Consider the following 16,365-nt stretch of genomic DNA (forward strand, 5'->3'; position numbering starts at 1 on the left):
GGTGACCCGGGTCCCCCTCTGCTTCCTGCTCACCGCGAGCTGAGCAGCTGTCCTCCGCCAGACCCTTCCAGCCCGGCCTCTGCCTTGGAGCCAGGGGACCATGGGCCGTAACTGCCAGCCAAAGTAAACCTCCCTCCTCTAAGTCGTGGGTGTTGAGCATTTGTCTCGGCGACAAGAAGTGACTATGAGATGGGAACAACATGGTAATAGTAATAATAATGATAATCTATTTTCCTTCTTTCATTTTTTTGAGACATGGTCTCACCGTGTTGCCCAGGCTGGCTTCAAACTCCTGAACTTAACAGATTCTCCAGACTCAGCCTCCCTAGCAGCTGGGCCTACAGGTGCACCCCTGGGCCTACTCCGAAACAAACAGGACCTCGTTGGAGAGGAAATCACACTTCTCAGTAGACTAGTATTTGAGTCTACAGGCACAGCACCTGTTCTTCAGGGACAGCACCTCCCACTGCTTCGGAAGACCCGGATTCTGAGGAACAGACTCCCTCCCTCCCTCCCTCCCGCGCTGACACCCTAAACTCCTCCCTCTGGCCGTGCTGCTCTCAGACCCCCTCTCACTCTTCCTCTCCAACCTTTCCTCCGTCTCGGGAGGGAGTCCTCCACCCTCAGGCTGCTGCCCTAGTCCTGGCCGTCATCGTTCGCGTTCCCGACCCCAAGGCTCCAGACTGCTTTTCCCGGCCAGCGTGGTCACTCAGAATTCTGACCCTGGAAACTCTCCCGTGGACGTGGCTTGCAGTCTGGCCTGCCAGGAGACAGGGCGCACCTGGGGGTGGAGAGTGGGCCCACCCACCGGGCCCCTCATCGCAGTCCCTTCCCCACACCGGCAAATGTGCAGCTTGGCACTGGTGTCTCCCTGGCTGGCAGAGCCACTTCCAAAAGGCGTGCCTGCTCAGCGCCTGCTCCCTTCCCTGCAGGTTCCCACTGGACCCCAGGAGACTCCAGGGCAACTGGTGCCTGCACCGAAGGGTGCTGAGTACAAAGAGGGGAGCGATGGCAGGGCAGGGTGACTGGTGTGGCACACGACAAGGAGCCAGAGCTCCCTCGGACCCTGCTCCCCCAGGACCTGACTGCCAGGTCCTCTGGGATCAAGGCATTCATTACTCGCCCACATTCTATGGAAACGTCTTCAGCCCCACTCTTCTGATCTTTCTTTTCAATGCTCAACTATTCTTGCATTGGTTCATTAGCGTCTGACTCTAAGCAGACCGAAGCCTCCTGCCAGGGAGGCTCACATCTTAAAGAGCCACATGAGCCATGGCCGTTCTTCCGTGTATTCGCCTTGTCTAACTACATTCAACTTGTCTAACTATAGGGAGAAAAAAACCCCAAAGAACCAAGACCCCAGCTCCAACAAACAAGGAAACTGACAAACTGTTCCAACTACTTTACATAATTCCCCAGAGGATAAATAAATGTGCCTCTGGCTACTTAGCAACTGCATTGCTCACAGGACCAAGGGCTACCGTGTTTCTGAGAAGCTCTGAGTTTTTGAACACTCACATCTCTTCTAGGGTTGGGCTTGTGCTGCCAGGCTTGGGAAGGCATTTGGAGACTATGGGATCCTAACACCAAGAGTCCAGACTCAAGCCCCGGAGGTGATACCTGAGCATAGTTTAGGTACTTACACCGTGTGCACATACAAACACATGCAATTGTACAGCAACAGCAGGATACCATAATGCTTCTTTTTCTTACAGAAGGAGGAGACAGAGAGAAAGGTGCTTTATTTTATATATTTACTTTTTGGTTTTTTGAGACAGGGTCTTGCTTTGTAGTGCAGGCTGGCCTGGAACTCATGGTGATCCTCCTGCCTCAGTTTCCTGAGTGCTGGGATTATAGGCATAAGCCACCACACCTGGCTTATAATGTTTTTTTTACAGTGTATAATGACACTTTCTTTTGTTTTTTCTTTTTTGGTACCAGGGATCGATGACACATTTTTAGCTCTTTCCATAGTAATAAAGGCAGGCTTTTCAATGTCTGCATTTTTATGCATCAAGGTCTTTAAAAGATTACTGAAAACTGATATGTATAATTTACACAGTAAAATGTAAACCCAATTATTTTCTTTTGCCTACCCACACATCAAAATAACCAGCCTGAGAACAAGACTGAGCATGTTCATCCCCCGAAACAGTCCCACGAGCCCCACAAGCCCTGCCAGGGCAGGAGCATCCCCACCCCGCCGTTAGTCCCTCTCACTGACTTCTCGTGCCGTGGACCAGTCTGGGCTCTTGTTAAGCCCACACCACTGGGTCCTTATGGTTCGGATACTCCGGACCGGCTCTTCTGCACAGTGCCTTTAACACTCACCTCGATGCTCAGCCTCAGTAATGCAAACACTCGGAGCTGTGTAGTGAGTTCACTGTATGATTCTGCCATATTTAGCGATTTTCTTCTTGATGGAAATTTGGTTGCTTCTAGTTTTCAGGTAAGAATATAGCTGCTAAGAACATTCCTGTTAAAATCTTTTTATGGGCACACTTGAGCTTTTGTCTCCTGATTATAAGCTTGTAGACACGGTGGTGCACACCTGTAATCCCAACACTTAGGAAGCTGAGGCAGGAGGATCGCTACAGTTTGAGGCCAGCCTGAATTACATAGTGAAACACTGTCTTAAAACAAAACAAAATATGAATATTTAAAATATCATCAAGCGTAGACTAATTAAGCAGTAATTTATTCTGGATAAATTTTATTTAAAATTTCATTAAAATGCAATTCATTTATTATCATTTATTAATTGAAGTCACTTTATGAAAGCAATGTATGGTCACTATAAAAAACTTACAAGTATTTTTTTTGTACCGGGAATCAAACTTGGGACCTTTTACTTGCAAGGCAGGCGGTGGAACCATTGAGCTAAATCCCCGGCCCACTGACAAGTATTTTTTACTATAGTTCTAAAGCTATTTTAATGGCAGTTGTTAAGAGTTTTTTTTTCTTTTTTTAATAAAATTGCCCTTTGGCCTTTGGCAAACAACCACAGAAAATAAGGTTTTGGGTGTTATTTAGCAAAGCACTCTACACTGCACTCCAGACGAATTTTCAAGTGGGAAGCACAGCTCCCCGTGTCACCCTGGGAGCGGCTGTCTGTCTCCCCCTTAGGTCCGCACTCACTACAGGAGGAGGACCTGTGTTAGCTGACCCATCACGTGATGCGCGACAGCCCCGGAACAGAGGTCACCACCTCAAGGAGCTGACTCAGGCCTCACAGCCACCCCCTTCTGGATAAGTGAGGAGGAGCCGACGGGGCTGGAAACATCCCCAAGTCCCTGGTGAGGGGGGCTGTAAGGAAAGCCTGTCTGAATTCAGACTGAGCTCTCTTCTCTACACAAAACCAATTTATTCCCTGGGAGAAAAGTGGCGGATTAACAAAAGCAAATTACATACCTTGGGGCATTTCCTGATAGATCCCATTCTAATAAAGCAGAGAAGCCTTGTTCAGGCCACTCTGGGCAGGACAAAGGACACAAACCCCACTGAGGAGACAGCTCCTTGGTCGTCCTGACTCAGCCTTGCCAGCCCTTCTTCCTGGGCCTGGGTCATCTAGGTACACCCAGTCTCAGGAGGGCCGGTATCCAACAGAAGCACGCATGAGCATTTTCTCATTGGATGAAGGGAGCATAAACCAGGGATCACAATCAATATGGCAATTAATTCAGGCCAAAGCAGAGAAGGATATGAAACCAAAGCAGGAAATAATTCAGAAGACTCTCCTTAGAGATTAACTGTGATTCCAATGGCTTGTTTAAATTCACAGTTTTGTGGTTCTAAAATGTCATAGAAAACTTGCTTTTTATCAAAATGGTCTCTAATGTAAAGCAAATCTTCAGTGGAATAGTTATCATCCTTTCCAGTCCAAATAGTCAGGCTGTACCTGTGATAAAATAAAACAGAACTATCCAGTTAAGAGTGAGAGATCAGAAACAACACACGATCTCAAAAGGCCTAAAAATACTCTCATTTGCCTCTAAACCAAAGGTACATGGATTAAAAAGTCATTAGGGATGGTGTAACTATGTTTCCTATTTCACTGCTTTATCAACATCAAAAATATCCGCAGAGCTATTGTCACGCTGCCTAACTGTTCCCTGTGAATGGAGCAGGGCTAGAAACCCAGAGGGTCCCCAAAATGGATCAGATTTGGAAAGGAAGTGAGGAGCCTGCACATCAGGGAGGTGTCCCCACCGAAGGTGGCTGGGCTTGGGCCTGCCCATCACGGGTGTGCGGCAGTGACCCTCCCAACATGACACCCGCAACGGCCTGCGGTGGCCCCTCTGTCCCTTGGGGTAGCTTTTGTGTGAGGTACGAGGATTCCAGGAGATGTCTACGAACAGCACACAGAATAAATTCAGATCCATTTCTGCAGTTAAACAACAGCACACGCGAGTCTTGCGCTGCGTGAATCTGCCCAGCACTGAAGGCTTACTCTTACCGCACACTCGGCCCTCCCAGCGACCCCACCGCTGCCCCGTGTCTCAGGAATGCCAAGCCGGGGAAGTTTCATGTCCATTTCCCCATTTCCCCATCCAGGCAGACTCTGGGTTTCCTGCACTGGGGTGACAGGAGACAGCTGTGAGGCTGAAGCCTCAGGAAGGTGACTGCTTCCGACCGCGACAAAGGGCAGCGCAGCGCTGTGATGGGCGGGTGAGCGCTGTGCGCCGCAGCAGGAAGGGAAAGGAGCTCTCAACCCCGTGCTTGTGCTGACAGGGGACCTGTTAGTTTCCCCGGCACCCTGCTGACAGCCTTAGGCTGACACAGACAGCATGGCTCAGTGAAGGGGAGAGCTTGTCAGGGCCATGTGTGGCTAAGCCGAAATGGGAAAATGAAACTGCCGAAGGGGATCTCAAACTGTTCTCGCTCAAGCCAACTCTTGGGCTTCCTTGGCAAACCTACCTTTATTGTGGAAAACATACATGATACATAAGCACACACACGACACACACGATACATAAAACGTAATGGAGGATCCTAACAAATGATTACAAAGTGAACGCCAGCATGACCAGCCCAAAGCAGGAGCGGCCCAGCCAGCCACCTCCGAAAAGGCCTCACCTATGACTGCATGAGGCTTTGGGGGACATCGAGACACAGCTGTAACATTCCACCGCTGGCCCTCCAGAGACTCATGCTCAACCATTTATGCAAAAGGCATTCAGTCTATCTCTAAGAGTTGCTAAAGGCCTAACAGTTTCAGCATTGCTAAAAAGTCGAAGTCCAAAGTCTCCTCTGAGATTTAAAGCAAGCGCTTAGCTGCAAGCCCCTGTACAAATGAAAAGGAAGTTAAATGCTTCCAACATTCAATAGCACAACATAGACATTTTCATTCCAAAAGGTACAAAGAAGGGAAAAGGTAATGAGACCAAAGCAAGTCCAAAATCGAGCAGCACACTGCCTTGAAATTTCTTCTGCAAGATTCATTAGGCCACCACCCTTAATCTCAGTCTCCAGCAAAATCTCTAGACATGACCAAAATGCAGACAAACTTTCAGCCAAGGTATAACACACATGTTCTAGTTTCCAACAGACAATGCAGCCTTTCCCAACAGAAACCTCCTGAGTCTGGTATTTACCAGCAGTATTTCTACCAGCATTCCGGTCTTCTGAGGTCTAACTAGACTCTCCCATCAAGTACAACTAAGTACAAACTAAGAACAATAGCAAAAAACATGCCCTACTGGGGCCAGGGGTGTAGCCCAGTGGTACAGCATGAGCTTAGCAGGCATGAGGCCCTGGGTTCAGTCCCCAGCACATAAAAAAGAAGAAAGAGGTTCTATTAATCTCACCAGTGCAAAGACACAAATTTGACACTATTTTTATTTACTTTAAATAGTCTAAGGCTTGTCTTTCAGGTACAACTGGGTCATTAATATTCTTTTTGAGGCATACCAGGGCTACTTTTTTGGCTGCCATCTCCAAATCTTTCCAAACTCTTTCCATAAGCCAGTATGAAAGGCTCCTGAACCACATGGTCAGGCACAGTTCCAGCAACAACCCCACTCCTGGTACCAAATTCTATTTTAGTCACTTTTCTCATTACTGAGAAAAATATTTGACACCAAAGTTACAGGAGAAAGGGTTTATTTAGCTCACAGTTTGTAGAAGTTTCTGTCAATAGTTGGCTGGCTCCAAGGCAGATGGCACAGCAGAGGGGCATCACATAGGAAAAACAGTTCATGGCAGGCAGAAAACAGCAAAAGCAGCAATGGCAAGTCCAAGTGACCAGCAACAAGCCTCTATCTGTCCCTTATATCTTTTCCAGGGTAGCACTCACACTCTCAATCCTAGTGCCCTTAACCTTACCATTGTACCATGAATCAATCTTAGCATCACACGCTCTAGATCCAGCCACCTCTGAAAAGCCCCACCTATGGCCTCATGAGGTTTTGGGGGACATCTAGATACAAGCTGTAACAGATGACAACATTTACTGGGCATCTTTTATGTGTACAAGGTTCTGTGCAGAGTTGGGTGGGAGACACGGTGTTGAGTTAGTGCAGGTTCAACCTGGCACTAGGACTCAGGGAGGGGTTGGGCACACACACAGTCAGTTCTCTCCCCTGTTTCTTTTTCACATGCTGCCCGTGAATGATCTGTCTCTCACATGCACATGCACACCCTAGCTGTCAGACTAACACATACCTACCTGTCTGATCTCTTTAGCAGCCAGAGTAACTGGGGACAGGACTGTTTGACCAACGCCGCCCGGACAGGGAAGGTCACAGGCTGACTCAGCCCATCACATATGGATTCCATCTCTCTCACCATCGCCCAACTGTACCCTGAAAGGAGAAGGAAGAAATTTAAGTTTCTGACTGGACTCTGGAAAATCAATTAAAAAACTTAATTACCTATGAATAGGTAAATCTATAGACAATTCAGAGGGAAATTCACAGATAATTCATGAAAATTTCCATTTAGATTCAGAGTGAATTAAAAGATCACTTAAGGCCAGAAAATAATTTGAGTGGAAAATGTAGATTAAAAATTCATGCCCAGGGGTTGAAGAGAGGGCTGGGCAAAGGTGAAAAACAAGAACCAAGAGAGACTATGTAAAGGTGCAAATTTCCAATGATGAATGTCATTATATTGTATACCTAAAATGTACCAATGATTAGAATGAATAATCGATAATGTAAAATAGGAAGAAAAGGTCCAAAGGGGTAGGGGTAGTGGGAGGCACAGGGGAAAGGAAAGAAGGGAAAGGAAAAAATGATAAGAAATGGAAAAAATGGAAATCAAGTCTTTGTAAATAGGGAAGGGTGGAGGGCATGAAGGGAGGGCTAGGAATGGGGAAAAAATAAGAACCAAGATGCATTATGTAAAGGTACAATTCCCAATGAGAAATGTAATTGTGTTGTATACCTACAATGTACCAATAAAAGAATTTAATACAAAAAAAAAAAATTCATGCCCAGCAGGCATGGTGGTACATGCCTGCGATCCTAGCACTTGAGAGGCTGATGCAGGAGGATCGCCAGTTCAAGGCCTACCTAGACTACATCATGAGATCCTGTTTCAAAAACTAAGAATAGCAAAAAACATGCCCTACTGGAGCCAGGGGTGTAGCCCAGTGGTACAGCGTGAGCTTAGTAGGCATGAGGCCCTGGGTTCAGTCCCCAGCACATAAAAAAGAAGAAAGAGGTTCTACTAATCTCACCAATGCAAAGACACAAATTTGACACTATTTTTATTTACTTTAAATAGTCTAAGGCTTGTCTTTCAGGTACAACTGGGTCATTAATATTCTTTTTGTATGGTTCATTTATTTATTCATTTGTGGTACTGAGGGCTGAAACCAGGCCTAGGTACTGAGCTACATCTCAATCCTTTTTTTTGCTTTTAATTTTGAGACATGATTTCACTAAGTCTCTAAGTTGCCCAGGATGAGCTTGAACATGTAATATTCCTGACTCACCCTCTCAGAGTACTGAGATTACAGGTATGCACCACATCTGGACCTAATATTCTTTACAAGCCGAGACTTTCTATTTATGTTAACTTAATTTTTCTTTTCCAAGAAAAGGTGGCTGTTATTTACTAGTTGTGTAAGTGATAATTAACTTCAGTTTTCTTTTTGGCTAGTCTAAATTACTTACACATTTTACCTAAAGTAGAAGCAGTAGTAAAGCTGACTTTATAAATCATGTTAAGACATGCAGAAAATAAACTATTCATAAACAGCTCAGAGAGAAAATTTCTAAATAATCAGCCTAAACTCTATCAAAACCTAGGCTGTAAAGTATGGCGAGGTAAGGAACATTTACGGAAATTCCAAGTGGATATAGTAGTTTAGCAGCTACATTTCTGATAAGTAGGAATTCTCTTTTCTTTAAAATTTAGGAAACAGTATTTCTATTACTAGAAGAAGCTACCGCCTACAGGAGCTATACGTCCATGACTATAAATCTACGAACACTTGATTTTAAAATGTTCAGAGTAAGGAGAGGGAAGGAAGGCCTGTGTTGCTGATGGCAAGGGGGAGGTGGAGGTCTGCCCCACAGTTGCCCTAGGGCTGAGGTCACTGAGGAGGTGCTAGGCACTTCCTCCTTTATCCTCCTCTTTTGCAGGCACACACTAGGTACTGCAATGACGGAACAGAAGGTGCATTACAATGGAGCTGAGTTAAAGGGCAATGCTCCTCTCGGTCCCATCCAGTCCTGGTGGGCAGGGCCACAGCCTTAACGGCACTGCTTGCTGGGCCTTGGTGTGATGCCGAACACGACCTCTGGGCCTGGGAGGATTCGGGAGCACCTGCCTCTGAGTGCAAGGCTCTGGGTCCATGGCCAAAAAGAACCACAAACAACAACAGATGGACAACAGGAGACAGGGAGATGGATCTTTTGCAAATGCCAAGGGACTGAGAGGTGGGGGCAGGGGAGGGGAGGGGCTGAAAGGCCTGAAGATGCGTTCTGTGCGTGCACCAAGGCCCCATGAATGCCATCGCTGTGTACCGCAAACACAGAACAGTGAAAAATTAAACAAACATTCATGGTGAATGAGTAAAAAGTGAATGCTCTGCAACCACAGGGTAAAAGCTGGCATCTCACAGCCCCTCGACACCTGTGTAGCTGACCATCTCCATCCTGTGGACAGAGGCCCAGCGCATCTGCTTGACCTCTGGCTGCTGACCCGGAAGTGACTACCGGGACGCGTGGAGAAGCAGAGAGAAGGGGGCTGAGGACTTGGCCAGGAAGAGCAGCTGCAGTCAGGCCCACTGTGGGAGATGTGTATGGAAGGAAGGGACCAAGCCTGGCTGTCCACCGCCCTTGCGGCCAGCGGGGACACAGTGTCCAGGGCAGAGCGTGAGTCCCTCAGCATGCTCCCCACTTCCGCCTCAGGTCACCCGAGAAACTTCCCTGTCCTTCCTCTGAGGTATGGAGGGAAAGCCAGCCTGGAATGTGCCAAGCTCAAGGAGGCCGGCTCAGGATGGTCAGGGCCACTTTGTGCTTTGAAGCTGCTGACAGGTCACGAGTGTCCACCTGAAATAATGGAAGGAGCCTGGGCACACAGGGCAGAAGGTGCGATTTTGGGGAATGTGCTTTGGCTTTGTATCAGAGACATTATTTTTATAACCGGAAGCTATTTTATCCTGACCAAGGATGGATTCACTGTTGGAGTGATCACCTTCACTGGCTTTCTTGGGATGCCATCCTGTCGTCCAGCCCAGGGACAGCGTCACCGCGGGAAAGAAGGACGTCACAGTGTCTATAAAGGGCTTTGCGTCCACGACGTTGCTGGTTCCGCTCGGACCAGGGAGAACGTCAGCATTAATCCACACCGGACGCTGCAAGCGACCTCTCACCGCATCTAGGAGGATCATGGCGGGCTCCACTGCTGCCAGGCTGGGGACACAGTTCGTGGTCAGTGGGACGCAGTATGACACCTCAACGGTTTAGGGTTCTCAAATTCATAACAAATAAAATGCAACAGCAGCTGAACTAAACAAAATCCAGATCACACAGCACCAGAAGGGAGAGCTAACATGCATGCAGGTCTACCCTTCCTACTCAGGAAAGGGACTTCCGGGTCTGTGAAGCATGAGTGATGCCACTACTGGGGGACCAGACCGAGGTCTCAAGTTCCACATTGGGGCCACCGAGTGTGGGATGATCAGGGAGAGACACACACACTCGTTCACTCATCAGAGTTTGCAGCCAGAACCACAAACCAAGCATGAGCACATTTCTGAAACTGGCTGTGAAGCATAAAACCATATGTCCTTAAAGCCTTCCTAAAATGCACCTTTTCTTTTATTGTAAGCACCTTTTTTGAAAATTAGAGACAAGGATATTTAGTTATTTTAAATTGAAAAGCAGCTTCTTCTATTTCCTTTTCTTTCCTTTTTTCTTCCAGCTGATAGCTACAGACATCAGAACGAGAGGGTTTTAATCAGCCTACAGTTTTTACTTTTTAAACAACTGTCCCCAGCTCTACAGGTTGGCTTCCCTACATATAATTCTGTCTTCTGGAGCTCTAAGACGAGCCTTCTGTTGTGCAGGCGCCGGCAGAGAAGGCTCGGAGAAGCAAGGACTGAGACTGTGGACAGCACACTGCCTGGGCTCCGTCTCCCTCTCGCACTCAAGAGGAGAAACCACCGTGGATCCTCCCTGAGGCTGCAAGAACCCAAGTCGCCCGCTGCTCCTGCACACGCTGACCCTCCCGCTCTGCCCAGGTGCAGGCCTAGCGTGGTGGACTTAGCCCTGGCGCGGGACTGCGGACCTTGACCTGGATGCTGCCGTTTCTGTCGGAGGGGCTTCCCAGACCTGTGTTGCATCAAAGCCCGCTGAAACCACAACTCTGAAACTCAGGGGAGCCACAGTAATGCTGGGTTACTTGACTCTAAAACATGACAGCCAGGTGTGGTGGCACAAGCCTGTAATCCCAGCACCGAGGAGGCTGAGGCAGGAGGATCACCATGAGTTCGAAGCCACCCTGGGTACATAGTGAGTTCAAGGCCAGCCTGGCATACATACTGTAGTGAGGCCCTGTCTCAAAAAACAAAATCAAAACTAAAACAAATAGACAAAAAAGCTGTAACTCAACTTCCTGGTACTGAATAGCCCAGCCTACTTTCCTATGAACTTTGTTTAGAATCCAGAGATGACCTAACAAAAATTATACTGCAAATAGTAATAAGTCCCTTAAGATTACATTTAAGGGAGAACAGTTCTTTGCTAAAACTCCAGGTAAAATGTGAAATTACCATGTATCACTTATTACCCGTATACTAAAGAAGATAACTTAAAAGCACAACCCAGGGGGGCTGGAGCCTGACTCGGGCGGGCAGCAAGTGGGGTGGCTGAGGGCAGGCGGCTCCTGCTGCCAGCTGTGTGGCCCAGGCCGGCTGCTCCATCCTCTGATGCCTCGCCTGGGGCAAGGGGACGCAGAGCTGACCCCTCAGGAGGGTTGGGAGCAGTGCATGAAATTCACTGTGACACTCTCACGACAGTCTTTCATCGCTGTTAGTTTGTGCCCAACCTCTTTTAATATGTTATGATTTTTAAAAAACCCTGCAAAAATCGGTTTTTATGGGCCAGGCCTTTTTGTGGTAGAGCTTAACATTAAGAATAAACAAGCTCGGGGCCGGGGATTTAGTTCAGTGTTTCCAGCGCCTGCCTCGAAAGCACAAGGTCTTGAGTTTGATCCCCGGTACCAAAAAAAGAATAAACAAGGTCATCTGTGAGAGGCCCAACAATACATCCTAGAGAACCATTCAGGGACCACCAACAGATGAGTGGATCAAGAAAAAAAATTTTTTTTAACACAATGGAGCACTACTGTGCCATAAAGAAGGATAAACAAGTCACCTGTAGGAAAACAGATGCACCTTGAGACCATAACGTTAGGTGAAATAAATCAGACACACAGCTTAAATCTTTTTTTTTTTTTGGTACTGGGGATCAAACTCAAGACCTTGTGCTTTCGAGGCAGGCGCTGGAACCACTGAGCTAAATCCCCGGTCCTACAGCTTAAATATTACATGGGTTTTCTTATATGAGAAACCCAAAGTATAAATAAAAAGCAAAATAAAAGGTAGATCATAGGAAGTAGAGAGATAGATCTTTTGTAAAAGGGAGGGGACCAAGGGCTGAGGGGAGGAGGGAAGGGACAGCAGGCTGGGGTCACAAGCTGAACGAAGATGTGTTCTGTCCATGCACCAGCCCCACAGGAAATGCAATCACTGCTAACTGAAACGTGGGCTCCTAACAATGACACAGTAACCCTATGAAAGGCCAGGAGAGCTGAACTCAAATCACCAGTGTTAAGGCCAAAGGCTGTGTTCCCCCACAGAGGGCTCGGCTCGGAGACCCAGGACCCCACTAGTGTGTGGGTGCCTGTCCAGCGCTAACTGCCTTGTCGGTTACACAGGGCTAAGCCCGACCTCCACACACTCCACCCCAGATCCCGCTCTGTGCATCCTACCCTGCCCGGCAGAGGGGTGCGGTGAGGGGCGCAGTCGGCCGCAGGCACCTGGCTAGTCATCTTAATCCCGCAAGACTTCCCAAGCCTTTACTTTCTTGAGGCAATTCAGTTTGAAAATATGGTCAGTGATGAAGGCGGTGACCCCCAGTCCTGGAGTTCAGCAGCAGTGGCCTCCCCGGGACCTTGGGGGAGGTTTCCCAGGGCCACAGGCCATGCCCAGCGTCACCCGTGCTTTACGCTGCCAAATGTGGCAAAAGCAAGCCTTCCCGGGACGGCCACAGGCACGCGGATGACATCTCATCTCGCTCTTCCCTATTAATGCTCCAAAATGGTCAGGGCACTTTGGTTACGAAGAATAACCCTTTACAAATATAACCTAAATCAAATCGGGCATGCATTCACTATTCCAACAAACTATTTCTCCCAACTCTCTCAGGCAACTTTGTAGCAAAAGAAGCATCCTTAACTCACATTCTGTCACCACAGTGGTGACTAATGATAAACTCCCTTTAAAACTCACGTTAGCCTCAAAGGGTTGCAAGAAACACTTTAGCAAATGGCTCTGTGAGTCTTCAGTGCATTTGAGGAAACATCTTAGAGCGCACAATTCCTTTTCCGATTCGGATCAAGTACAACCCTAGTCCCGCATGGTCGGGTGAAGTTATTAAGCCTCCGGCCCGTTCCTCTGACAACCAGGACGCTGTGCGCGCGCATACCTCTTGAAGTCCAGCTTGATGCCTTTGTCGCTGAGCGCAACTGCGGCCAGCCAGGCCCGCAGCGTGGTGTCGCTGTGCGTGTCCGGCGGGTGTGCCATGACCGGCCGGCCGCGCTCGGCTCCGGTACTGGCGAGCAGCACATCGGCCTCCACCATGTGGGCAGCGCCTGTGGGGAGAAGAGTCGGGTTCAGGCCGAGACCAAGGTGGGGAAGGAAGGGCGGAATCGGAAGGTCTCCGTGGTTCCCGGGCCGCAGAGGTCTGAAGGTCCTGTCGCACTGCACCCTCCCCGGGGCCTCAGACAGCGAGAGACAGGCAGGGAGATTAGTGTCTGCGGGGAAGTCTGCTAGGAATAAGGAAAGAGTAGCGTTTCTACCTTCTCAGACCTCGAATCAGAAAAGGCGGCTATTGCTCACGTTTGAAAGTTGATGTGAAAAACACATCTGTGTGATCAAGCTTAGCTACTGTGTGAGAGCAGTGGGCTCGGGGCGGGCGGGCCAGCGTGCTCAGCAGACGGCCGCAAACTCCTCAGTCCCTCTCTCCCCTGCACCAGGGCTGCTCTGTGACTTGCTTTGGCCAGCAAACAGTAGTGGACCCAGAGTCCGTACACCCTCTGGCAGCCTCTGCTTCCATCCACCCAGGAGAGAGCTGAGAGGTTCCTGAAGACGGAGAAGGCTCCGGGGAGGAGCGCCAAGATGCCTGTGTGACAGTGGCACTGAGGCCAAGGACAGAGTAGAACTTCCTGCCCAGGAGAGCGGGTGCCCGGCCTATGCACCAGGTGACTGCAGAAAAAGCCACCGGCCCCCCAGAATTACAGAAAGGAGGTGCTAAGTTTGAGCGGCCTGTTACACAGCGAGATGGCAGAGATGGCTGTCAGGGGTGAAGGGTAGGAGGCAGGGAACGTCTAGGAATCGGAGGGCAGTGCGGATTCCCCCAGGCAAAGCTGCAGACACGGCAGTTCGGCTGGATGGAGGAGTAAAACCTCCCACCGTCAGCTGTGACACTGGCTAAGGCAGAGACGATGCCTCCGGAAGCTGAGATGGGGCTAAGCAGACGCCAGGGAGGATGTCGAAAATGCCAGCTGATTTCTTCTCCTGCCTGTGGTAAAGGACGCGACGGGAAGGACGGGAAGAACAAGGTGAACCCTTGTCTCAAGCCACATACAGAGGGACTCCCCCCAGTGCAGGCCTCCTGACCTCACCGCGTTAAAGGCTCAGCTCCCCATTAACGGGCCTTTAAATCTCCCCGAGTGTGGGGGACACACATGCAAACCAGTGCCCCGGTGATACGGCTGCAGTGTCAGCAGCAGGCCCAGCTGCAGCCCCGAAACCCGAACCCGTGCTGAGACCTCTGGGGAGGGCGCCTCGCTAGCCACAGGGCTGGCTGCCAGGAAATCTAGTGCAGGAAGGGTGTTGCCGCCCCACAAAATGCAGACCAAGCACAGAGGAGAAAGACACCTCGGTGACAGACCTCGGGTGTCTCTTTATTGGAGTTGTTTACAGTTCAGTGTATAGAAAAGCCTACTATACTTTTTTTCCTGGTAGCGGGAATCAAACTCAAGAACTTGTGCTTGCCAGGCAGGTGTGGAGCCACTGAGCTACATCCCTGGCCCCTGTGCCTACTACATTTTTATGGGTGACAAAGCCACTTGGAACCAGAGGAGCAGAAATAGCTCAAAAGACAAAGAGGTCTGGGCTTCCACATTCTCTGGCAGGAAGCAGTCTGAGAAACCTCATGGAGCCGCTTCCCAAGAAATGCACAAAGAGGAGAACCTTCTTAGGGAAGGCAGATCTAGGCCAGCCCACACACACTGGGATGGCGACCCACACAAGAGAGCATGGTAACCAATGTGGGCAGAGACGTGGGAAAATCAGAAACCCCATCCACACCACCAGTGTGCATGTAAAAAGGTGCTGCTGTTTTGGGAAATACGGCAGTTCCTCAAAAAGTTAAACATAATGACCACCACTCAGCAATTCCACTAGCCACAGAATGGAAGAGAACTGAAACATTATGTCTACAGAATACTCATGAGGCAGCTGTATTTGCAGTGGCAAAGGAATGGAAACAACACCAATGTTTATCCATGGACGAATGCCCAGGCACAGTGTAGCGTATCCACACGGTGAAAGATTCCGCTGTGAAAAAGGAGTGATGGGAGGCTGGGGTGCAGCTTGAGGTGAAGCACTGGCCTGGTGAGTGTGAGGCCCTGGGTTCCACCCCCAGTCCTGGGAAGAATAACAAGAAAAAAACATCAGCGGACCTCGAAGATGCGCTAAGGGCAAGAATCTAGACACAGAAGCCCATATATGAAGGAAAAGTACAAGGGGCCTGCCTCCCTGAATCCTGATTCTGGGCCAGGGAGCCAACAACTGGCACGTTTTAAAGCAGTGACGATTCAGCTGTTAGTAAAGGACGCCTAAGAGGTCGGCCAGGCAGGGTTGGGTCCAAGTCAGAAGGGCGCGGCCCCGACTCACTGCTCAGTGCCTCCTCCAGCTGCGCCCTGTGGTTGGCACCGTGGTACCAGGTGATCTCAGCACCGTCTTCTGTTGCGATCTGGTGATTTCTCAGAAAATAGTCCAGGATATTTTCACTCCAACATCCTGCAATAAAGAATGGTATCCACATGAAAAAGAATATTGTTTTTTAGGAGGTAAATGTTTTAAATGAAAATTTCACAGTGTCTATTTAGGGTAGGCTGCAGGAGACCAGCTTGAAACTGCACTGAGCAGGCTTTAAGATATTACTGATCTGGCTTATAATTCAGCTACTGATTACAATTATAAGTCATTCCAAGGCCTATCTGTGACTTGCTAAGGGAGTCTTCAGCTGTTGTTTGGAGATAGACTTCCGTATGCCAACAGTCACAACTAAGGTCTCAATGACTGATGAGGTTGTGACGTCTCTAATAGCAAGAAAATACTGCAGCTGAGGCATTATGACCCTGTGCGGCCATTCTTCAAGATCACACGTCAGCTAAGATAACGCAGGTGGCTCATTAGCTACGACCTGCAAGGTAACACGACTGGAGTGGCGTGTGAACTGTGACCTGGCCTTCAGAAGGATACGTAGTTCCTCCCTATCACAGCTGGCTCATTAGTGCCTCAAGCCCTGCTCTTCCCTACATCTGCCTTCACACCCCGTGCTAGGCTGTACGGTCATTAACACTGACTAATCCAGAGCCCCTGATCCAGGACAGAGTGAA

The 16,365-nt window shown here is 48.9% G+C and overlaps 1 protein-coding gene across 12 annotated transcripts in view; it reads right to left on the bottom strand.

Moving 5' to 3' along the window:
- Fam151b (family with sequence similarity 151 member B) overlaps window positions 1-16,365 on the bottom strand; it is a 65,515-nt gene that overhangs the window by 47,151 nt on the left and 1,999 nt on the right. For 7 of the 12 annotated variants that reach the window (XR_015438903.1, XR_015438902.1, XR_015438901.1 and 4 more), the window contains exons 2-5: window positions 15,638-15,763; window positions 13,164-13,329; window positions 9,649-9,866; window positions 6,668-6,803 (exon numbers count right to left, since the gene is read on the bottom strand). Coding sequence is in view for 8 of the 12 variants with exons in the window: in XM_087180765.1 (XP_087036891.1) it covers window positions 6,668-6,803; window positions 9,649-9,866; window positions 13,164-13,329; window positions 15,638-15,763 (646 nt within the window). In the remaining 4 variants the exon portion in view is untranslated. Of the gene's footprint in view, window positions 1-1,740; window positions 2,634-2,693; window positions 4,576-6,667; window positions 6,804-9,648; window positions 9,867-13,163; window positions 13,330-15,637; window positions 15,764-16,365 lie in introns of those variants that run through there. The other 5 variants (XM_004841608.4, XM_021255706.2, XM_087180759.1 and 2 more) reach the window with 4 other exon arrangements.

This window comes from Heterocephalus glaber, unplaced genomic scaffold (assembly GCF_053883595.1).
Source record: "Heterocephalus glaber isolate CG9 unplaced genomic scaffold, H.glaber_assembly_v1.0 deba00001465, whole genome shotgun sequence".
Taxonomy (NCBI): Eukaryota; Metazoa; Chordata; class Mammalia; order Rodentia; family Bathyergidae; genus Heterocephalus; species Heterocephalus glaber.